The 23,263-nt window shown below is 39.9% G+C and overlaps 1 protein-coding gene across 3 annotated transcripts; it reads left to right on the forward strand.

Moving 5' to 3' along the window:
* Nucleotides 1–24: 24 nt before the first annotated feature.
* Nucleotides 25–23,263, forward strand: TRPV3 (transient receptor potential cation channel subfamily V member 3). Of its 3 annotated transcripts, none has more exons than XM_064677930.1 (21): nt 25–584; nt 2,397–2,510; nt 2,711–2,848; nt 3,955–4,056; nt 7,966–8,088; nt 11,008–11,112; nt 12,686–12,772; nt 13,486–13,643; nt 13,900–14,076; nt 14,272–14,412; nt 14,602–14,882; nt 15,564–15,740; nt 16,372–16,530; nt 16,986–17,087; nt 17,494–17,567; nt 17,987–18,152; nt 18,658–18,724; nt 19,061–19,332; nt 19,810–19,922; nt 20,524–20,594; nt 21,217–23,263. In XM_064677930.1, exons 5-21 carry the CDS (start codon nt 7,970–7,972, stop codon nt 21,309–21,311), a joined length of 2,364 nt encoding a protein of 787 aa, XP_064534000.1. In that variant the 5' UTR covers nt 25–584; nt 2,397–2,510; nt 2,711–2,848; nt 3,955–4,056; nt 7,966–7,969; the 3' UTR covers nt 21,312–23,263. The 3 variants fall into 3 exon arrangements, with proteins under 3 accessions (XP_064534000.1, XP_064534002.1, XP_064534001.1); XM_064677932.1 differs by having other exon boundaries at nt 22,500–23,263; XM_064677931.1 differs by lacking the exon at nt 25–584 and having other exon boundaries at nt 608–2,510.

Raw genomic sequence — 23,263 nt, forward strand, 5'->3', positions numbered from 1 at the left:
GTGGGTGGAAGCTGAGATACAGGATTGGGTTCATCTCTGCTCTGTTATTCTTAGTGCTTACATTAGCATAGTCTCTGGGAGCCCTGGCCATGGTTCAGCAGGGCACTACTCAAATGCAGAATACAAATGTTCATGTTCCCAAGCTCAGCTATTAAGAAGGAAGAAAAGAGCAGAGACAGCCTGAAGAGTGTCATGGGCTACTCATTGTGATGAGCAGGAAGGAGTCTCAGGGCAGCAGCAGCACTGCAGCTGGAGAGCTGCTTGAATTGGGCCCAGGAAGCATAGTTTAGAGGAATAGGAATTAATTAGGATGTCTAACTAATTATGGCAGCCCCAATAATAATGTTGTTTCTTTGGACTCCTCCACCTTTGCTTTTTTTGCCCAAGCAAAAGAAGAAGCTGCATAGTGACATAGTTGTACTGGAGGCTTCAGTAACTCTTCTCTATCTTTCTGTGAATGGGACTGTTCTTTTATGGCAAGAATCCTGGGGGATAAAATCTCCAGGCATGTATATCATGCAAATATGCATAACAACATTGCTGAAGAGGCTGACTTGTCCCTGCAGTCCAGACTGCACCAACTGGTAAGTGATACCCCAGTATTTTCCTGGAATGATTTTCCACAAGGCTGTTAGGTGATAGTCACACACACTTACAGGCTAATTCATTTCTCTGTGTTGCTCAGCTGCATAAAACAACCTCTTATCTCACAGTTTATGAGCATATTATTTAAATAATTGCAAGTGCTACTCAGTTGCCTGGAGTGGTGTGAAAGCTCTTTGTACATGTGTGTAGCAGCAGAGATATGATCCCAGAACAAGTTTAACTTCACAGGTAAATCTTCATGTGGCTTTTCAACATAAACTATACTGCTAGCATTGAAGACATACACCTTCTTTTAAAACCACAGTCTCTGTGGGATGTCTTGTGGATTCTTCCCACAACAGATCAACAACTCTGAGTCCTTTTCTGACAATTTAAATGCCCTTTTTCCACGGCGAAAAATCATGAAATATTCCTGTAAATCAATTAAATACTATGCTCGGTGGAATTGGGCTGCTACTACTACTTGGAGTGCTCAGTGTTTTAATACTTAAATTGTGGATTATTTTTAAGGAGTGGGGAATGGAATGATGACAGTAAGAAATTTACAATTATTCTTGCTGTGACCTAATGTTAAAAATGCTTTCAGATAATGGCTCTTCCCCTTAGTGACTACCAGTTAGGGTACTGAAAATCACAGAATTAAATACAAAATCTGAATAACTTCTAATGTGGGTTTGACTGGGATCATGTCATGTATCAGCAGAGGAACAAATGCAGCTCTGACTTGCTGATGTCAGATGGCAGAACTCCAAATGCTCAATCCCTCCCATCTGGGGTTTCCTTCATCTTGTTCATTTTAGTTTCTAGTGAGTCTAGCACTTGCTAGGAAAAAAAAAATAATGCCAGATAGGACTTCTGCTGCTTATTTGTGCTGCACAGGCTATCCAATGCTAATGTTTTTCAAGTAATTTTTAATAAGGGATGCATGTTATTAACATTCCCGACCCTTATGGCATCTCTTTGGTAGCTGGAGCAGCTGGCAAGTGCTGTAAAGCTCTATAAAATGGTCTACATAGTCATGATAGACCCTATTGCAAAACCCTCCATAGCTTCTGGAAAATGCTGGCCTTGTCAGAAACCTCAGGGTGGAGCAGGTCTGGGAACATAAAGGTTGAGCAGGTTAATGATTAAAACTGTAAGAAAATGTTTGCACGAGTGTGACTGTACTTCTGCCTCTCATTTCCTGGCTCTTAAGCCTGTCCTTAAAAATAGCTCAGTTCAGACTGAGCCTCAGTCCAGGCCATCCTATGGTTGGCACGGGATGTCCTTGTCTGTTTTCAGGCAGATCAGCTCCAAGCAGTCTGGGCTGCAGTTCCCTGAATCTCACAGTTGCACAGGGAAGGCCACACTCAGGTTCAGTGAGTCAGGTCTGTCCTTGTAATGCAACAAGAAGCTGTTAACACAGGGCAGGCAGGATGGAGTGTAACCTGTGTGTGTGAACTGTCAACAGCTCACACAGTCTTCTGCACCTCTCCACAGGCAGGTTTGGAGCAGGGCTCTGCCTTTCTTGCTGTAGCTTGTCCCAGTTTTTCTCTTTGGATAACTGCCACTACATTATAAATAGACCACACTGCTAGGGCCTATATTCTGCTAAACCACACAGATCTGGGTGCTTTCAGATATAGCTGCTTTCTGAGTTCAAAGTCCTGCTTGCTGCCAAACCCATTTTCTCTCCTTAGCAAAAGAATTTCTGTCGCTGTGGTTGATGCCAGAGGTAAAGCAACAGTCCTCAAATGCACCTTCACCCAGATTTAATGTAGCTTTGCCTCTTTTCACATTTCTATCCTCAGAGCGACTTCAATTAAACAGTTTCTCGCATTTTGTGTTGAGATCTGAGCTGCTGCTCTCCCAGGCAGGATGAAATGGCAGGATTCAGTCCCTTTTCCAGGTCATTACACCAGCAGGTAAGAGACCATCAAAGCAGCTGACTCTGGGTTGTCACGTATTAACTCGGGCACAGTCATTTAACAAGATGTGAACAATATCTCCTGGTGCAGGGTTTGGAATATATCACCACAAATTTGTGTTGGGCAAAGGTGGATGTGTGCTCAGCACTTCCACCTGATGCCAAATCCAACCGGCCTGGGCCTGTTTCCCCACACAGCTCCTGGGAAGCTGGTTCATTACAGGGAACAGTGCAGTGCTCCTGGCATTTCACACAGTGAGATCTGAGGCAAATGGAATACCCAGCAGTCCTGGTTTTAAAGATATCGACTTCACAGGAAGAGTTTAGCTGCAGTTTGTAAGTATATTTTAAAGCCATATTCTTTGCATTAAAATGTCTGGATCTAGGTCATAGTATCCTAAGATATTTTGGTTTTACTTCCAAATTTTTGATCTACCTCTTACAAAAAAAAAGTCACCAAAAACCCACAAAAACTTGGCTCTTTCTTCCCTTGGCTACAGCTGGGCAAAGATTCCTGTTCTGCTGCCTGCATGGTTCACCTTAAACTCCCATCTAATAATCAAGTAAAGACCAGCAGCTGTAATTGCACCTTGCAGGTCTCACAGGCAAAGACACACAAGTTTTTAACGTACTATTTCTGGTGATAAAGGAGGAACTCTATAAAAAGAGCAGAAGAACTTATGGTCACTCTTCTGGCATGTCCCAGAACACAATTCTGCATCAGCCATTGCTCAACAGCTCAGAATTAGCAAAGCTGAGACATGCAGGACAAAGCAACACCAGGACTGTTTATGTGAAACCCAACTGTTTGTGTTCCCACAGCCCCTCTGGGTACACATTCATCAGAAACTATTATAGGTGGGGAAAGATCTAAACACGCCCACCGTGTTTTCACTGACATTATCGCTGTGAAATAAGATTTTTCTAAGGCCTTTTCTAATTTTTCAAAGTCATAGCAAAATCCTTTTGCTTGCTGGAGCACTTAGCAGGATCCTTTCCTCATTTCTGCTTTGGAGTAGTTCCATGCTATATAATAAACTGAGCATGACATAAAGGGGGTCATTTACAACCCAAATGCATGTGCATAACCATTTTCCTTTGAAAACAGTATGTAAACTGCAGAACAGTGATGGTTTGAGATATTCTACTGCTGCCATTAAGTCATCCCTGAGCAACTCAGCTTTAGTAACATTTCAGTGTATAATTATTGCGTGTGTGTGTGTGTGTCATCCCACTTTGGCAGCTGTGAGGTAAAGGCTTTGTTGTCTAGCGAGTTCCTCTCTGCTCCCTAATTTCAGACGTAGCAAACCCTGTACGGCCGCGGTGCTCCGGCGCTGGCCCTGTCTGAGCTCCCCAGCTGAGCACCCTGGATGACTGCACAAGGGTGGTTTGGCGTTTTTAGGATAGTTTTGAGCTCGAACGTGGTTTTGCTCCTTGGGCAGATGAGCTCTGGATGTTGTTGCAGCATCAGCAGGGCCCTGCTTTGATCCTTGGGCCGTTCCGAGGCTCCTCGTCCCCGCCGGAATGGAGGTGTCGTAAGCAGGGTAAGTCCTCCGGGAGCTCTGTGGATGTTTGGGGCAGGTGATGTTTCTGGAGAGAGTGAAATCTTCAAGAGACAAACACAAAACCAGCTGTTCAAATGGAGAAGGTTTTTGTGTCGTGCTTGTTTCTGTTTTTCTAGTTCATAAACCCTGAGCTGTGCCACGTCGACTCCTTGGGCATTCAGGAGTGAAGAAAGATAGACCTGATTTCATTTGTATTTGCCAGCCCCAAATCACTGTTGCACTTCCTAATTCCTGTGCCAAGGGGATCCAAAATATAATATCATACAGGCCAAACTTTATTACATTCATCTTCCACTGAAAGTTTCAGTTACTGTGGAGACCGTTGAAAGTAAAATCCCCAGGCCTGGTAGAATAGTTTTTATTTCAACTCAGTAAAATTTCTTCTTTTTATTTAATTCAGAAATAAGCTTAAAGCACTTTTCCTCAGGGAAAAACATTGCTTTTCAGAGTCTTTTTAAACTTCTGTTAGGAAAAACCTTCATAGGAAAGAACAAATTTCTCCCTGAGAAGCAAATGAATTTTTGATAGTGCATACTAATGCCTCTCAAAAGTTTAAAAATCTTACAAAAATATGAAACTCTTTTCTATCAAGTGAAACTTTTTGCTGATAGGACTCATAATGCTTTAAGTAATGCACAAAAGTCAAAATGAAGTTTTATCAGCTTTCCCCTCGGGGAGGGGAATTTCTTTTTTATGAGCCAGTAAGAAATTAGGTCGCAGGTGCTGGCAAGTGTCATGGGCTGTTGGAAGGATCCTGTGAATGGAACAGTTATTGACAGTCACTTCCACTCCTCTGCCCCCAGGGAAGAAGAGACCTTTGTGCCATGATATCACAGCTGAGGGTTTCTTTTGATTTGTAGGATTCTCTGTTTAGCCACTTCATTTATAGTTATTGAGCTGTGAAGTTATAGGTATGTATGATTTTTCTTGTTCTCAGGCAAGCACAAGGTGAGTCTGTGATAGTGTGTAAAGTGCCTGCTTACTGTAGGAATCCCATTCACCATTACAGATAAATACTCTGCTGGGGGTCAGATACCAAGTCCTCCATGTCCTCAGATCCCCTTCAAAGTAATTCTCAATACTATAAATCAGTGCAGTGGTTTTGTCTTGCTGCCGACTTCAAATAAGCCACTTCCCTGGTGGCCTGTAAGTAACAATTAACTTGATAATGGGAGTAGAAAATAGTCACAATAAAAGACAATGCTCCATATCAGGTTACATAAGCGACATGATGTGACACTTTTCAGGCTGTTGCACTATTTTTCTCTACATGCCATAGATTAGAGAAAATGATAGTGCCCTGGAAGCTGTTGATGAAAGCCCTGGCTTAGTTTTCCTGTAAGCATACAATTAATCGTGATTAAAAATGAAGCAGACGCTACCTCAGCACTGTAACGAGGTACCTCTGCTGCTGTGCCTGCAGTTATTTACTTGTGCAGGCTGAGATCTCATTTAAAACAGGCTTTTTGGCTGAGACTACAGTCAAATGTCCTGTGTGCTTTTGAAAGCTTAGTCCCTGTGTACAAAAGTGAAAATCTTTTTCCTTCCCAGAGTGTTTTCTTGTATCGCTGATGGTTCAGCAGCCCTTCATCATTCAGTACAAGTCCAGTGCTATCTTTGACTATTTTCACCTCTCCTAAATGATGCAGCCTGTGCTTGAGCCACTGCTAAAATCTCTGTGGTGGAAAATGGCTGCAGAGATGAGGCTTTGAGCTGCTGCCCTTGCAGAAACGTGTTGCTGTGTCTGAGCAGCTCCAGCGTCGCTCACAAAGGAGAGGCTCTTCCTCGTGGCCACTCTGTGCTTTAGAGATTTAACCTTGGTCTTTATTTCTCCAGCTCTTCCTACCCCTCTCTCTGACCCCTCTGACTTTGCTCACCTCCCAGCTGTGCCCCTCTCAATTTGGCAACACCTTTTGCTGACACACTTTTGGAATTTTTAGTCTGTTTCCAGTTATTCTCTTGCTTTAAAGTCACTCATTTAGTGCAGCTTTTTAATGTCCATCTCCATCATATTCTGGTCCCCTCATATGTGATTTATGTCCAGTGCCACGTTTGCCTCTTCCTTGAGATGGGAAATGTCTTTGCCCGTACACTGCTTTGTATTCTTAAAGTACTTAGTAAGAAGTAAATAGCAGAATTATTTATGAACTGAGTAAGACAACAGTCATTTGTTTTAGCTGTGTTAAGACTAAATGTTTATCAGTGTATTCACTGACACAACATGTGTCTAGAGACTACGTGAATTGCATTTCCAATGGCATGGACAAAAACCTTTCTCCTGCCTCGACTGTGGGATATCCAAGTTCAGTTCTTTTGTGCATTTACTGCAGTGAAAGCTACAACGTGCTTTGTATGCAAGTGTACTAGGTAAAAATATTTTCTCTTTGTAAATTATTTCTATGGAAGTTGTGAGATGAATTCTTAGGAAATGCATCCAAACTAGGCATGTTTCCAAGTTGCTCTAGTGTGAACACATCTATCAGTGGTAGAAAACACAATAAAAATTTATTTCCATGCCTGTTTCTTAAGCCAACCTTAGCAAGGTAAGGAGTCCTTTCCAATATTTGAAATTCCTATTCCATTTAGTGCCAAGAAATGACAGCTGCACTTACATGTGTTTGGGCCCTGTAAGTTCTCAGTTCTCTGTATGTGGGATTGAAAATTCCCATAATTAAACATTTGTTGTTTATGCATTAATAGACTCTATTCAAATATCAATGTATTTGATATTCCTGGCTCCTCTCTCACACCAGGTGTCATGTCTTTTCAAACACACTCCTCAATCTGCTTTTTGTATCTTGATATTCCCATAATGAAGGAATCCTGGAAGGAATCATTGACAGCACTGTGACAGGAGCAGAAAGTTTTGTGTGTACATTTGTCACATTAAGGAAAGTGGAGTAGGAGGGGAAAAAATGTGTAGTTCATTTTGTGCAAACTTGCAGGCAAATTATTTTTGCCATTTGTCCTTGGGTATGGAGGGCACTCCCCTCATTTCCTGGGAAATGCATCCCTGATCTCATAATGGTTTTACATTCAGTGAATTTTAATGTATCCTGAACTCACCTTCTCGCTTTCAAATTATCCTGGGTGATTTAAAATGATGCCCTTGAGTGTTAGATTGAGAAACAGGGAGATAGTTATTCATTATTACTTACAGAATTCATGCTGTGGGTGTTCAGAAGCAGGTAAGGTGCATTAAGATCCTTTTGTGTCATGTGGTGGTGACAATTTCCATCCAGTAGAATCATGTGTTTTTTTTTTTTTTTCCTGAAGAAATGTTGAGAAATGTCACCAGGACACAAAAATTCTGGATATTATGCATGTGATGGTTTAGCTGAGCTCAGCCTGGGCATTGGATTCAGTCTCTTACTTCAGTTATTCTAAGGCAGTGAAAAGTTTCAAGGATTTTTTGTTCATTACCCTTCATGTCTGGAACCTTCCTTCAAATATTGTATCAGTTGCACAGACCTTCCTGAATTTTTTCTGGAATTTACCACTTTTCTGAAATTGTCTTGGACAAAGCAGACTACTCAGATTAACTGTAAATATTCACAAACTTTAGAAGTACTTCTAAAAGTCTTCTCTGAATAACATCCACTGTTGTGATTGACAGATCCCCTTCAGTTTAATTTAGGCACAGGCTTGAATTTATAGTTCTTCTGGTGCCACTTTTAATGGTACTTCCTCTAGAATTAAATTTAATGAGTCAAGTATAAAACCCTCCTGCCTTGATACATGAAAGGGCATGTGCTTAGCAACTGAAAAATGAAAAACTTAAAGCCCAATCAATATTTGTGTGTTTATTTGTGTATAAATAGGCAATTTGGTCACTATACTTCCTTCAAATGAACAGGAGTCAAGTAACCATGAATCTCTCTACTGCAGGAACATGATTAAAGATAACAACGAAGTTGTTCCACTAATGGGCAAGAAAACAAATCCATCAGGAATTCCCCCTTCAAACCAGCAAGAGAAAAAGGTGACTGAAAGCACTCCCACGAAGAAAAGGTAGGACTCCAGCTCAGCCTAAACCACTAAAACTCCCTGGTTTATCTCCTTTAGTTGATGTTGGCACTGAAATACCACTAACATCTGTATTTACACTGCAAATTTGAATGAGAGAGACCTGGTAACACAAGATGCCTTCACATGACCATGCTTATGGTGTTTATGAGTGGAAGAGTTAGGAACACGTATGATGTGTTTACTCTAATGGGACAAATATTTAACCCTTGTCCCAGAGCCATCAGGCTCATATGCCAGTCTTTAAAGTCTGTTTCTGATCTATTTTCACTAACAATACTTCATTGTTTTATAAAATATTCACTTTCATTCATAATTTATATTAGAGAATTAATAAAGGGACTAAGAGTTTGTATTTAATATGAGTGGGGAAATATAAGCTGTAATTCCTGCCTGATACCATGCTATTGAAGGGAACTAAGTTGCTGTAGAGCAAGGCTGAATTTTCATTCATAAACTTTTCACTCTGGATAATTACTAGTTATTATGGCAATTTCTGAAACTCTGAAGGCCTAGGCAATTGTGGCTGTTCTGACATTTATAATTCTCAATAATCAGAGGAATCACTTTTCACAGAAATGGTGCCATTAGTTATTTGAGACCCACTGCCTGGGTGGTCCAATTTGTCTTTCTGTCACTAAATTCCAAAAGAGAAGCTCTCTGGTGGCATATGGGGGAGACAAGGTGTCTGAACAGCTCGTGATACACCCAGTACTTCAAAAGGGGCAATTCCATGGGAGATTGTGTGGTTGTAAGAACACTGCCAAACCCAAGCCCTCAATTACTTACCTCATATCTCACATTCAGTTTTGTGGCCTCCAGAACAGTAACTGTGGGGCTTTTCCCACCTCTCACACCAAGAGAGGTGTGGCCCACAACATTCCTGTGATACACAGCACCGAGGTCCCGTGAATTTTAATGCAGGGGTTTAACATGTTCTATTAATTATATGTTCCTGTGCTGCTTTATCCTGTTGCTGCAAGACACTTCCTCCAACTGTGCCACCAGCAGCTGCTGCACTTCCAGGGTGGCACCTCTCACTCAACAAAACGTACTGGCAATATGCATTTTCTTGAAAGACAATGACATTCTCTTCTTGAAGGCCCTGGAATTTGGACTAACAGTATATAATTAAGTACAGGAAAACTGGGAGGAGGCTGCAAACGTTGTCAGAGCCTGCTGATGTTTGTGGGCAGTGCACCAGGGCCACGTAAGCACTTGGGTATTTGCTGGCAGCTCTCCAACTGCTTTGCACGGTGGCTTTGGGGGTTTTTTTCCCCCCATGATGTCCCCAGGTAACCCACATGCCAGGGTAGGTGAGGTCTGGCAGCCTCCAAAACAGGGTTCACTCCATAGCTGCTGTACCTGCCAAAACCTTCAGCAGGAGCACACTGCTGGGAGAGCAGGAGCTGCTCCGAGACATCAGCCTGTGATGCACTGTCCCCTCAGGGGAGAAGGTCCAGCAGAGCCCAGACCTTGGCACTTCTGGCTTAGGGAGCCTCGCTGCAGCCTCCAACAGGTGTTTGTTTGCCTGTTGGGACAGCTCCTGCACTTCATGGTCAGGGAATGCATAAACCAGGATGAATCCCTGGTTTTTCCACTCCTCCACAGTCCCTCTGCCAAGTCCAGACCTCAGTGAAACAGCAGTGACTGGCACAAGTGATGGTCCTGGTTCTGTCTGGGTTTTTCCTACCCCCTGCCCAGGTAATTTCAGGGACACAGTCCTGCTAACCAGAAGTGACGTTTTACTTGCTGCCTGCTTAGAACACGTTCACAGGCACATCTCAAATGTTAAAAGGTCATAAAAGTTTAAATAACTACACACAGTGAATTATCACTTGGGTCACCAAGCCACTGGAAAGTGAGATGAATTAGGTCATGCTGTTTTTAACAAACATCAGCAGGTTGTTCAATAGGGTTCTAATAACATACTGCATTTTAGCATCACTACATGAACTTGACTTCAATGGGATTCTTTGGGGAAGATGCAGTTAAAAAAGAGAAAGAAATACCCTATGGACTGAACCATAAATATTAAATGAATTGGAAGCATTTTCCAGGTGACTACTGGAACATTTTTAGAAATGTAACACAGTTTCTGAACAACAGCCCATGTGGGAGTTGCTACACCCACCACTGGAACTTCTCTCTCTGTGGTGAACTGTAGCAATGTTTTAGTGAGATCCAGTAATACCAAACCATTGATTTTTGCCTCTCAACTCTGCAGGCTTTTAAAGGATGATATCTTCCTATTCTTTTCATTTGCCTTTTCTGTGTTGCTTCAAATTATATTTTTCACTATAAATAATTACATATATATTTATATAATTATTTATCAGGAAAAAAATAGTTAAATGTCATGCATGACTGGCAAGAGGACACAGTCAGTCCTGGCTGGTGGAAATGCCTGATGTCTTTTAACATGTGACCTTTCAAACATTCTGATTTAATCATTATCACTGCTGATGGGTTTGAAATGATCCATCTGATGGCTCCTGGCTGGAGAAACAGGGAGTAGGATGCAGTAGATTAAAAAGCAGTTGTGTGTGTGTAGCTGAGCAGTGACTGGGGTTGCATTTGGCTCTTTGCACTGGAGCTGAATGCAAGGCTGGTTTAGGGCTGCTGGGGTTGCTCTTAGACATGTCAGGATCTGATGCCATGTGTTCTAAAAATACCTTAGGAATTTTGCCCATCTGCCAGCATGAAAGAGCTGGGCACAGTGCTGGAGGTTGGGATCTCCCCAGGGGAAAGCAGATAAGCCTCTGTTCCAACATCTTGTTAGGTAATGCCAGAAAAGATTAATTGTCAAGCCTGCCCTAGGTATGTACTTGTAGAGCTCTGCTTGGTCTGTGGTTGGACTTGCCTTTTATTACTAATATTTTTAAAATGCACTGTCTTCAACAGTTCCCACTTTTTCCTGGAGATTGATGGTTTTGAAAGCAATGCCACTCCAAATAACACATCTCCCCCTGTGTTTTCAAAACCAATGGATTCAAATATTCGTCCCTGGTAAGTTATAGATGCATCTGCAATAGTCATACTGCAAATATATCTATTTTCTTTCCAGCAGCTACTCCTTATTTCTTCTTAGACTCCAGTGCTAGAATTTCACATGAGATTTCATAGCTTTTGGTCACTTCAAAGACAGAACTTCACTGGAGTCCATTGTTGATCAGTAGATGACTTATCTTTATCTGCTGCTGACACTTGCATGGAATAAATCAGGCCTCAGTTTTAAGTAATTTTAAAATCAGTACTTTTTTTATTCTTAGCCTCTCATTAATGGTACATTAGAACAAACTCCACAGCTTAATTTAGCAAACCCTGTTCCCAGCTGGGTGCTGACGTCCTCCCTCTATTGCTCATTAGCAATCAAAAACGTGAAAATGCTGAGTCTGAAATGTTTAAAGCAGCCATTTATGCTGAATGAATGGAGAAAAATTATGACTGGGAAGAATGCATGTCATTTTTAAAAATGTGTGAGGTGCCAACAGCCAATAATGATGAATAAGGGAAATATGTAACAAATCTGCCAAAAGCCCAGAATGGCCAAAGGTTTTTGTGTTTCTGGTGGGTGTCTGCTCAGCTTTTTGGAATTAGCTGACAGTCTGATTTTGGTTTCAGAGGAGAGTATCCAAATTTCTTCCTCTCGTTCAGGGACTGACCTGCACAAGACACACACAGTTTTTGCCAGACATTCCTCAATTTTCTGCAGGAATGACAGATGGAATAAAAACAGACTCTGAGCTCCCAGCTTTAGTTCAAAGGGAAGGGAATACCTTCAGAGCAGTGCTGGACACCTGCATTGCTGTCCATGCATCTGTTTTGTCAATAACTTATAGTTCAGATTCCTGAAATTATTAACCTGAGGTAGTTCATCAAATCTGAACCTTGCAGAAAACAAAAATAAAAGTAAGAAAAATTATAATGAGTTTTAAAGTCAGATCTGCTTGTAGGGCTGTCTGGAAATTATATACAGCAATTACAAAATACCAGTTCCATTGAAATTCTCTAAATATATTACCTAAATAGGTATTTAAGGCCCAGTCCTCAACTTCTTTTAGCTGAAGCTTCCATTCAAGTCAGCCACAAAATGCTCCTGAGTTGCCAACAGTGTTCTGTGTAGTAAAACTTAAGGTAAATCACTTCCATTCTGGGTTTGCAACCCACATGCTGCTACTGATTTAGCACTTGTTTTGTGGCAAATGACAAATTAAGCATGTGAAAAGGAAGATTGTAGCCTTCAGGATGATGCATAAAATGCAGTGATCATTTAAAAAAAAAAGGAAGAAAAAACTTCTCACATTTTCAGGATCTGTAGTGAAATAATATAACACAAAGCAGATTGCTTTCCTAATGTGTTTTTTTAAAATATAATAAAATCCTTTGAGTCTCTCAATTTTTACCACTTATTTTAAAATTCATGTGGGAGATAAAATTCCAGAGTTAAAATGCACAATTTCAAATTAGACTAATTTTAGCTCTGCTGTAGATACTGCCTCCTACCACTGACTGATTCTTCATGCAGTTGGCTAAAATATCTTTTAATATCTTTGCACATGTGCTTTTCTGTTTTCTTTAGTGCTTCTGGAAATGGGGAAGACATGGATTCCCCACAGTCTCTTCAGGATGATGCCACTGAGTATAGTCCTAATGTGGACAGTTGCTGGTGAGTGGAGACAGGAATATTTCTCAGTACTTTTTCAATGGATTAAGTTTATGGCAGGAAAGATATTCCTTATTTTGCCTGCCATGTTTAAGGAAAAAGGTCATGTGTGTGCATGCATTTCTGATTCCTCTATAATTAAATGTTGAAATAAACAACTCTAATCTCTGCTTTTCTCAGAGTTCATGCTTAGTGTGAGGATTCTTCATACCTAAAGTCTGTTTTCTAGATGACAACACAGGACCTACACACCATGCACAGCTAGGCATGAGCTGGGGGTGTTTCTGACTGGGGGAATTATTAAATCATTCTTATTCCAGAATAATAGATAATCAGGAAAGAGTTGTCAGATATGAAGTTAAAAACTTCTGCTGGAGTGCAGCATCAGGAACTTCAGCACTGAAGTCAGTGAGTTGTGGGCAGATCAAAGAAGTATTTCTCAGCCTTTGTTCTAAAAGAATGGGTGAACTGGTGAGAACACAAAACAAAATACTTGAAAAATGTGCTGGTTTACTTTAAAACACCTCAATAACCACTTACCTGCAAATAAGCAAACTGGGAACTGTTCTGTGAGATCCATGCCAAGATATATGTGGAAGCAGGGCAGGTATGTGTTGTCTGAGGCAAGTAATTGTATTTTTATTCCCTCTTCTGTAGAAAATAACATAAAAATATAGTAAATGGAATCAGGAATTTCGTTATTTCTTGCAATCCAGTGCTAACATATCCCAAGGACCTGAGCAGACCAGTGCCAGGAAGAAGCTGAAGCGATTCCTATTCCGGGCAGTGTCGGAGGGGAACGTGGAGGAGCTGCAGTGTCTGCTCGGGGAGCTGAAGGAGCGATCCAGGGCCTGCACAAACATGACTGTGCCAGGTGAGGGGTGCAGATACCCAGGGGGAGACTGTTGGCTCTTCTGGCAGCACATTTGCAGCCTAAAACTGGGAATTATCTCTGTGCAGCAGCTACTTTGCTGTGAATTTGGATCTGTCTGGAGTTACGGCGGTGGAATGTCCAACAGGAAAACCAGTGGCAAAGAGTTTATGTTCATATATATCCTTCAGGTTTAACCCTTAATTAACAAAAGTTTAGTAAATCATGATGATCTAATCTTAAAAATTCACTCTTGTAGATTATCTGATGAAAAAATTCACAGCTTCAGATACCGGCAAAACTTGTCTGATGAAAGCTCTGCTGAACATCAACGAGAACACAAATGAGATAGTGAATATGCTCCTGTCCTTTGCAGAAGAAAATGGTATTCTGGAGAGATTTATCAATGCAGCTTACACAGAAGAGGCATATAAAGGTACTGCCATCTGATACCAGTTTCAGGTATATGGTTAAACATACCATCCATAAAATACCATTCTCCTCAAACACTCTAATGATGGTTTAAATTCCTAAACCAACTTTAATTCATTTATTCACTGGTGCTATTCACTGTGAAATATCATTGATATTTCAAAATGTACTTGAGAGATTCCTGTGTCTGTTTTTCCAGGCCAGACAGCTCTAAATATTGCCATTGAGAGGAGACAGTACGAAATAACCCAGAGCCTCATAGAAAAAGGAGCTGATGTCAATGCTCATGCCCAGGGTATTTTCTTTAATCCCAAACATAAGCATGAAGGCTTTTATTTTGGTAAGTGGAAATGTGATCTTTCTGGAAAAGTTAAGAAGGAATACCCAAAGCTTTTATAAAACAAGAGCTTAACTCAATACAATCAATAGTAAATGTACTTTCATATGTTAAGATTCTTAACACAGTCACTCTTTTATAATCTGATTTGTAATAAAACATGAACACATGTTGCATTTTATGATTTTGTAGGTGAAACTGCCCTGGCATTAGCTGCCTGTACCAACCAACCAGACATAATTCAACTGTTAATGGACAATGCCAGGACTAATATTTCTTCTCAGGATTCCAGAGGAAACAATATCCTCCATGCATTAGTTACTGTGGCAGAGGACTCCAAAACTCAGAATGATTTTGTAATCAGAATGTATGATATGATATTGTTGAAAAGTAAAGACAAAAATTTGGAAACAACAAAGAATAAGGAGGGTTTGACACCACTACAGTTGGCTGCAAAAACTGGGAAATTAGAGGTGGGTATTATTTCAGTAGCATCTAAGAGAAACTAATGCTCTGACACATCCTTTTTCAGCCTGGTTATGCTGTTATGTATCAGTAGTATTTAGTGACCTAATTTTGTTTAAAACACAAGCAAACATTTTCATTGCCACATTACTTCTACCTTTCAAGGTTTCCCTGTAACTCCCCCTCTCTGTATAAAATACACATTGTTTAAAAACAGCTTTGCAAACCCTTCTGTTGCACAGAAACTCAGAAATTCTGCATTTATTACCATATTGCACTTATGCAGTCTTTGAACAGTTTCAGAAAACTCACTGGAACTGCTCTGTTACGCTGCTGTAGAATTTGGTTTTCAGAAATCTACTGAATTGTAAAAAATTGGCAATGGGATAATTTAGAAAAGATTTGTTTAAGTTGAAGGAAGACATAAATGAACACACGGAAAATTTTGCTTTTATCCTCTAGAAAAATGACTCTGACAGGAAATATGGAGGCATTAGAAACTCTGTATTTATTTCTTGGAGGTCTTTCATCTCCAACACACAATTACAAATACATTGACTTTGCACAACTGTACAAAATGTGACAGGCAAAAGGTTGGGGTTTGAGCCTGTATGTTCATGATGTTCATGTGCTTTCCCCTTTCCCATGACCAACACAGCTGCTCACAAATGATCCTGTTAATGTTTTAGATTCTGAAATACATCCTGAGCAGAGAGATCAGAGAGAAGCCGAACAGGAGCCTGTCAAGAAAATTCACAGACTGGGCTTATGGTCCTGTTCAGTCTTCTCTGTACGACCTGACAGAACTGGACACCACTGCAGACAACTCAGTGCTGGAAATCATTGTCTATAACACAAATATTGGTGTAAGTTACCGATTTTTAAAATACAGATCCATTTTTTCCTAACAGTACACTCATTTCAGATGTGTTAGTCCATGTATTCCAATGAATTACTTGTAAGAGTAAACTGTAATTTTTGTTCTCAGTTTTTGTATTGGGAGCAAGATAAATTTTATACCTCTGTAGATGGTCACCTGTAAGAGAATATGCATTCAGCTCCTGAAACATGGGCTAGGCATTTTGGGAATGTCTTTTCCTACATTAGAAGCATTAATTTACCTTGTGTTTAAGTATGGCCAAGCTGGTCAGGCCAAATAAACTTCACTTAATAGGTATGTATTTTACATGTTTAGGAGTGTTTGCTTTTCAAAGCCAGAATTTTACATTTGCTCAATTCTAATACTGCCATAAAACCATAAGACCAGAAGTTCACATGACAGTTTTAGCTCCATCATAACTTAGCAGACAGAGAATGGCAGGTTACCCCAGCACGAGTGGGAGCTGTCCCATTGCATCTTGTCACGCTGGGGTCTGACCCGTCTCTGAGCACAGATGTGTTTCTGGATCAGAAAGGGTGGGAACTGAATGAAATGCACAAAGTACATGACTGAAATTCAAGTTTTAATTGGTTTATTTTGGGTTTTTTCCCCTACAGAATCGTCATGAAATGCTGACTTTGGAGCCTCTGAATTCCCTCCTGAGAATGAAATGGAAGAAGTTTGCACGACACATGTTTTTTATGTCGTGCTGTTTTTATTTCCTGTACAATGTAACTTTAACATTAGTTTCCTACCACAGGCCTAATGAAAATAAAGTGAGTACAGTGGCTGAATCTCACCAAATTTCACTGACTTAAAATGCAGTAGGGTTTCCTGAATTGTATTGAAAATGCTAAACCAGAAGCAGTTGTTGGAATATCTGGCTGTAGGGAGACCAGGCTCTCCCACATCAGGTACCTGGAAGGAAGCAGAGCAGTAAGAGGATATAACTACATTTGCATTTTGTGAAAATTACCCAAAATAGAAATACATGACACAAAGACAGGTTGTTAAATTTCTAAAAGTGTGGAAAAGGTATTTTTCTGTTAATAGAGAAACTTCTGCTTTTTCAAATATATATCTGTTAAGGGGCTAATTCTTTAAATCCACCATGAAAAAAATCCTTACAGAAAGGGAAATAAATTGTGTACCCATGTGGGGAGGTTTCTTGTTGCTTTGCCTTTTACCCTTCAGTTAAAACTGAGTCTTTATTTTTGGACATGTCTTGCAGGCTCCACCTTATCCACTTGCTCTGACACGTGGAGTGGGATGGCTGCAGTTGTCAGGACAGGTGATGGTTATGTTAGGAGCAATATTTTTAGCTATTAAAGAGGTAAGACTTTTTATTAACACCTGTATTGCTCTGTGAAACAGCTATGAGGGTGTTTTCCCTTCAAATTTTCAAGGCAGAGATTTGATATTTTTATAACATCAATATTGTCAAATTACTGGCTTTAAGGACACTTTTGAATTAGAACTTCTGGAAAAAACGTGGTATAATTTTGCCAAATACTGGAAGTCATTAAACCCAGTAACTTTTAAATTCTGCCAGACATGACAGGATTTTAAACTTAGAAGTTACAGCTGTATAAAAAAACCCAACTCTATTTCTGGAAGTTATCATGTCTTATTAGTAGATGCATTATTTTAGAACACCAATGGAATTATTTTGAAAACTAGATTTTGAGAGCTGTTTTCCCTTACTACCACATCTATATTTTCTATATCTGTCTACATAGAGTGTAGCCATCTTTCTGCTCAGGCCCTCAGACCTGCAGTCAATTCTCTCTGATGCCTGGTTCCACTTTGCATTGTAAGTCTGATGTGCACATATATATTTTATACTCTGTAGAAAATGCTTCTGTATCTCATGGTCACAGGGAATGTGCTGCTGTAGCAAATGCTCATCTTTTTCTCTAGATTATCAGATTTAGAGGGATGGATGTAATCTTACCTGCAGCTTTTCTGTAACAGCTGTTTTGGGGAGAATAGTTCACTGAAAGTCAGCTTTAATAAATATAATCCTTATATATTGATATACTTACACCACCTGTACTGATCTATTTTATTGTTAAAAAATAGTGGCAGTATTCATGGGGAGAATACAAAGCAGAATGCAATTACAAACTAAGCATAAAGAGTGAGGAAGTCTTGTTTTCATATTTTTCCACTGTGTTGTTAGTTTTGTGCTAGTAATTTCTCTTTTACATATATGTGTTTGTTTTTTAACAGTTTTATACAAGCTTTGCTTGTGATCTTCTCTGTCTTTTTGTACTTGTTTTCCTACAAAGAACACCTCGTGTGTCTTGTTTTGGCAATGGCCCTTGGATGGGCCAATATGCTCTATTTCACCAGAGGTTTCCAGTCCATGGGCATTTACAGTGTGATGATTCAAAAGGCAAGTTTTTCTTTTGTTTTACCTCCTTTACAGTCCTCACTTGTTCTACAATCCATATCAAGTACATTCAGCAATTTAGGTGTATTTTATAATTCATATTGAAATGTCTTATTTTCAGTTTATGCATATTATTTCAGCAGGGCACACTAGATAACTTCAGTGGCAGAATCTAGTTTACATCTTCAAATAGACATTTTATTATGTTTAATTATTATACTGAATATAATTTTGGTTTTTTTCAACTAATGTAGTTCTGCAATTTAATTGCATCACATGCTGTAATGTCTGTATTGTACAGAATTAGTCACCCTCACTCAACACATCAGACTCTCAAGCATGAGATAACAAATCAGACCTTTGTGTTTCTCACTGAAACTAAACCAGTTTACTCAATGAAAGCAGTCTGATACTTTACTGTGTGCCTCACCTGTATCCCTGCAGAATTCATAAGCATAAAACTAGTCCTCAATTTTAATTTCTGACAACTATTTCATTTAATTTCTAGGTCATCCTGCAAGATGTGATAAAATTCTTAGTTGTCTATATCGTGTTTTTGCTGGGATTTGGCGTAGGTAAATATTACTGGAGAAAAGCACTGATGCTCTGTGTGAGTAAAAATTTTAGCATTGTTATTCATAAGAACCCTGTTTTCATGATGAGAGCTCATGTTGGGGTTTCTTCTGGATATTAAGTTTAGATGTGAACAGATGAGTCATTTGGCTCTTAATTGCCTGCAATTCCATTTGGACATGGGCTCTTTCTGCTTCCTGGAAATCCTCATCTGGCTGCTGGGTGTTGCTGGGCAGCTCTGGCTTTCTTTCCCAGTGCACTCTGAATTTTTTAGGATAAAATGCCACGTATTCCTGAAGCATGACTGTGATTGACATTTCCTCCTGCTTTCTCCTCAGCTCTTGCTGCCTTGATTGAGACCTGCCACGAGGGCGGCGAATGCCATTCCAACAGCAGCCTGGGACCTGTGCTGATGGATCTCTTCAAGCTCACCCTGGGACTGGGGGATCTGGAGATCCAGCAAAACTCCAAGTATCCTGTCCTGTTTCTTCTGCTCCTCATCACTTTTGTTGTGTTGACTTTTGTTCTCCTCTTGAACATGCTGATTGCGTTGATGGGAGAAACAGTGGAGGATATTTCTAAAGAGAGCGAGCACATCTGGAAACTCCAGGTTTGTTTGGGAGTTTGTTTTGTGAAGTTTGTTTAGCCCAAGTTTAGCTGCTTGGGCTAAAATCTCTTGAGCTGTGTCTATGGTAACTCATACTGACACAACAGGTTAGGCACTGATGATAATCCCCATTTGTATATGTGAGTGAATAATGGAAATAACTAATTTCAGTGTCAGAGAATTGTAATAACTTCAGATTTAACAACGTCTAAAAGTAATATTGTGGCTTGGATTTCCAACCCATGCACTGTCACATACCTTCATGACTTTTGCTCTCCTGGATATGGTGTTTCACCATCACCAGGAATCTGTGAATCCCTATTTTCCCACACAAACAATCAGTGATGTGCCACCTTATTTGGTGTTGCTTGTGGGTGGTGGGATGGAGGCTTGACATGTTATAGTGAAGCTGCAAACTGCATATGCTGTGGAATCAGACAATGTTGGACATGGTTAACCATACTCATTTATTGTTAATAGAGAGCCAGAACTATTTTGGAATTTGAAAAATTCTTGCCAAAATGTTTGAGGAAAAAATTCCAACTGGGGGAGCGGTGTAAAGTGGCTGAAAACGACACCAGGGTGTGTTTAAGGTAAAGCAAAGCTAGATTACTGTGCTATCAATTCTGCCTTGTAGGCTGCTTCAAGGTTACTTCTCCTCTTTAAAATATTCCTGGTATCTCTACAAATTATACTGGGTGTACAAAAATATAATTTGGGGTGTTTTTTTCAGTTGTGACCAGTTGTTTTAAAAAAGGGAAGGTGTAGATAATTTTTTGGTAAGAAAACAGATTTTCACCTTCATATATGTCTTTACTGTGCAAATATCAAGTCTGCTTGCAGTAAATGTTACTTTGTCATAATCTCCTTTGAATGTTAGCTTAAAAGTAATTATATTTAAATTGATTGCTATTTGGTGATTACCATATTAAAGAACGATGCTGTTTTATCAAAAATACTGAAGGTGTGTTTCAAGCTGTACTCACAACGTGTTAAATTATAAAGCAGTCTTGGTATCATTCTCACCTTCATGTGGTACCTAACACTGCAAGGGACAGTCAGCCTTTTAGTCCCAGGAAAGCAGGTGTAGGTGGTAAAGTGTGACAATCCCAAGGAAGAATAAAAAGGAATGAGCAGCAATGTAGCTGGGAGATAATGCATGATAATAACACAACTTATATCCAATATAAACAGGATTAATGAAGTGAAATGGACCGAGTGGAAAACACATGTTTCATTTATTAATGAAGATCCAGGGCCAACAGGTACTGTGGGGTTTTATGACACTGTATTTTTGAAAGCTTTTCTTATAAATGCTTGGATATAGTTTTATACCTTTAAAACCATAAAATCACATAATCTAGATGTTCAGCCACACTTTACTGCTGCAAAAACTGATAGTTTACATGGTAGGGGTGTTAAAGTATTTTAAAAGATTTGGAGTGAGGGTTGGTTACAAACATGTAATGATTTGTGATAGGTGTTGGATGACAAATTGCCCCTCATAAATGTTGACCAGGAAATCCAAGAGACTCCTCTGCTGCCAGTGCTGGAGTGCTGGGGAGAAATGAGCTCAGCCTGAGGTGTCCAATGTCCCTCTGGCAGCAGGACTCAGGACACAACAGGGGCATGTGAGGATCTGGGAGACAGACTTGTTCTGAAGTTTCTTCTTGAGCCAATTAGCATTTATATTGCTTAAAGAATGAGCTCAGTAATAAGGAAAAAGGGGCAGCCTGAACAATTTGTGTAAGATATGGTAGTAAACTGACAACTTGTTGTTTAAATAAATGCATATTTTTAACAAAAAAAAAAAAATGTACAAAACTTTGATCTTGCAAACACAGTTTCTACCATATCCTGTTTTGTTTACAATGCATTTTTTTGCAGATCCAAGCAAAATTCAAGATAATTCAAGAACTAATAGCAAAAACACCTTGAATACGTTTGAAGAAATGGATGATTTGCCTGAAACTTCCGTTTAGCTTGTGCTGTATTTGATATGTGGCTGTTCTGAAGGTTAAAAAGCATCAGCAGTGGATGCTGAAAGCTTTGTGGATGTTTTGGACAGCTGTAACCAGCTGAAACACGAACTTTCAGTGACACAGTCTGATGGCTTGAACCCATTTAATCAGGGCAGCTGAGCTGAAATAAAATGGACTATTCACTGGTTCAGTTTTGAGCCTCTCAAACCGTTGCTGTCCAAGTTTGTGACGCTACTCAAACTTGGCTCTAGATGTTTAACTGGATAAAAAAGGTCAAATGTGAGATATTTCTTCCTTTTGTGGAAAATTAAGGTCATCGTGATCCCAATCTGCTGGTTTTTTGGAATCTCTAACTCATGAGAAACTCATTTTGTACTCTGAACAAAGTTAAGTTCTTGACATGGAGCAAAGAAAAGCATTTCAGTTCTGAAGACGACTAAATGAAGTATGTTATTTTGAAATAACCAAGTTCTGGATGCATTTGCAGCTTTTGCATTGACTGTCAGTGTTATTGGAGGCTCAGTCCCACAAGTTGGAGAAGCCTCTTCAGGTCCCAGTAGCTTTGCCTGATCTGTTTTCCTCTGTGCAGTCCCCAGGGTATAATGTGGTGTTTACTGCTCTTTATTTATTACTAAGTGTTTGTGTCTCCCCATAAAATAATAGGGCAGAAATATCACTCATGATGGAGGATATTTCTGACTTTGTCCCACTCATGTTGTCTTTACTTTTCCTCCTTGGCTTTTCCATGCTGTTGCATCTTGCTGCATAAAATAAGTTATTGCCTTGGAAGTTCTTCTGAATTCATTTCTGCATTCAACCACTTCAGGAGAATAAGTCAGTATTTCTTCCCAAAATGAACAGAATAAGTTCAGTGCAATGCAATTGCAGACTTGTTTTTATTCAGAGAACTATGTAATGCATTTCTGTGGCACTTTTTATTTCACCACCTGTGATGACCTAGTACTATGAATTATATTTTTAGTTTTCTATTTCATGTGTAAACATAAAAAGAAATATTTGTTCTATGTACTTTTAAATTTCAATTAATACATGATGTGTATTCAGTGTCATGGCTTTTCATCAGATCTGTTCACGTGGTGCCTGTTTTAAAGGTGCTGTTTTAGGCAAGGCTCGGGGGAACTCAGTTCTGTCTTTGAATGATAATAAGAATTGCATTGGATTTTACAGCCAAGCCTGCTGTGGGCAAAATGATCCCAAGGACTTTCTTACCCCAGAAGAGAGCGTGAGGGAAGGACAGCACAGAGCTGTTTGCAGGGATTGGGAACGTGGCTCTCACTGCCCAACCAGCCTCCTACAGATGCTGAATCCTGTGTTTCCTACCACGGATGGATGGGATCCAGTGGAAACCTTCAGTTATGTTTGTACAGGGCAGAGGAATTTGAGGGGAAGGACCTTCACAGACCATATAATACCTGACCATTGTTTGCCTTTCTTAGTAGGAAATGGGAGTATGAGAAGAAAAATTCCTGTGGTCTTGGAATCTTTCATCTTTGCTGGTTAATTCTGCATCGAAACTGCCAACGAAGGATTTTGCCTTAGGACTCCACAGTTCTGTTTGGATCCTTTTCAGTGCCAGTTCTTGTACAAAGGAAAAAAAAAATACCTCTTCACACATACTCAGGAGCCAGAGAGACCCGTGTTTCTGTGGGTTGTCACTGAACACAGGCTGAGGAGGATGTGCTGTGCCAGTGTCCAGGTACAAAACCGAATGGACAAACTGAGGAAGGAGCTGAGGGGCTGTTTCTAAAAGTTCTTACTGAGGAAATACCCTCCTTGTGTGGCCCCAGAGCTCTGGCAGATCACACAGACTGGCTCCTGTCTCGAGGCTCTCACCAAGGACACTGTGAATGATGACTGGAGCAGGTGGTTCTGTGCTTTTTATACAAAAATGTTTATTTAAATTAAAGAAATAAAACTTGTAACTCAATAAA

Source organism: Pseudopipra pipra, chromosome 21, assembly GCF_036250125.1.
Source record: "Pseudopipra pipra isolate bDixPip1 chromosome 21, bDixPip1.hap1, whole genome shotgun sequence".
Lineage (NCBI taxonomy): Eukaryota > Metazoa > Chordata > Aves > Passeriformes > Pipridae > Pseudopipra > Pseudopipra pipra.

What these genes read in the sequence shown, in the direction of transcription:
- TRPV3 (XM_064677930.1), top strand. Translation starts at nt 7,970, where the DNA reads ATGATTAAAGATAACAACGAAGTTGTTCCACTAATGGGCAAGAAAACA. An exon ending in TCTATAACACAAATATTGGT is followed by an intron (nt 15,741 to 16,371) that starts GTAAGTTACCGA and finishes TTTCCCCTACAG; the next exon opens with AATCGTCATGAAATGCTGAC. An exon ending in ACAGGCCTAATGAAAATAAA is followed by an intron (nt 16,531 to 16,985) that starts GTGAGTACAGTG and finishes CATGTCTTGCAG; the next exon opens with GCTCCACCTTATCCACTTGC.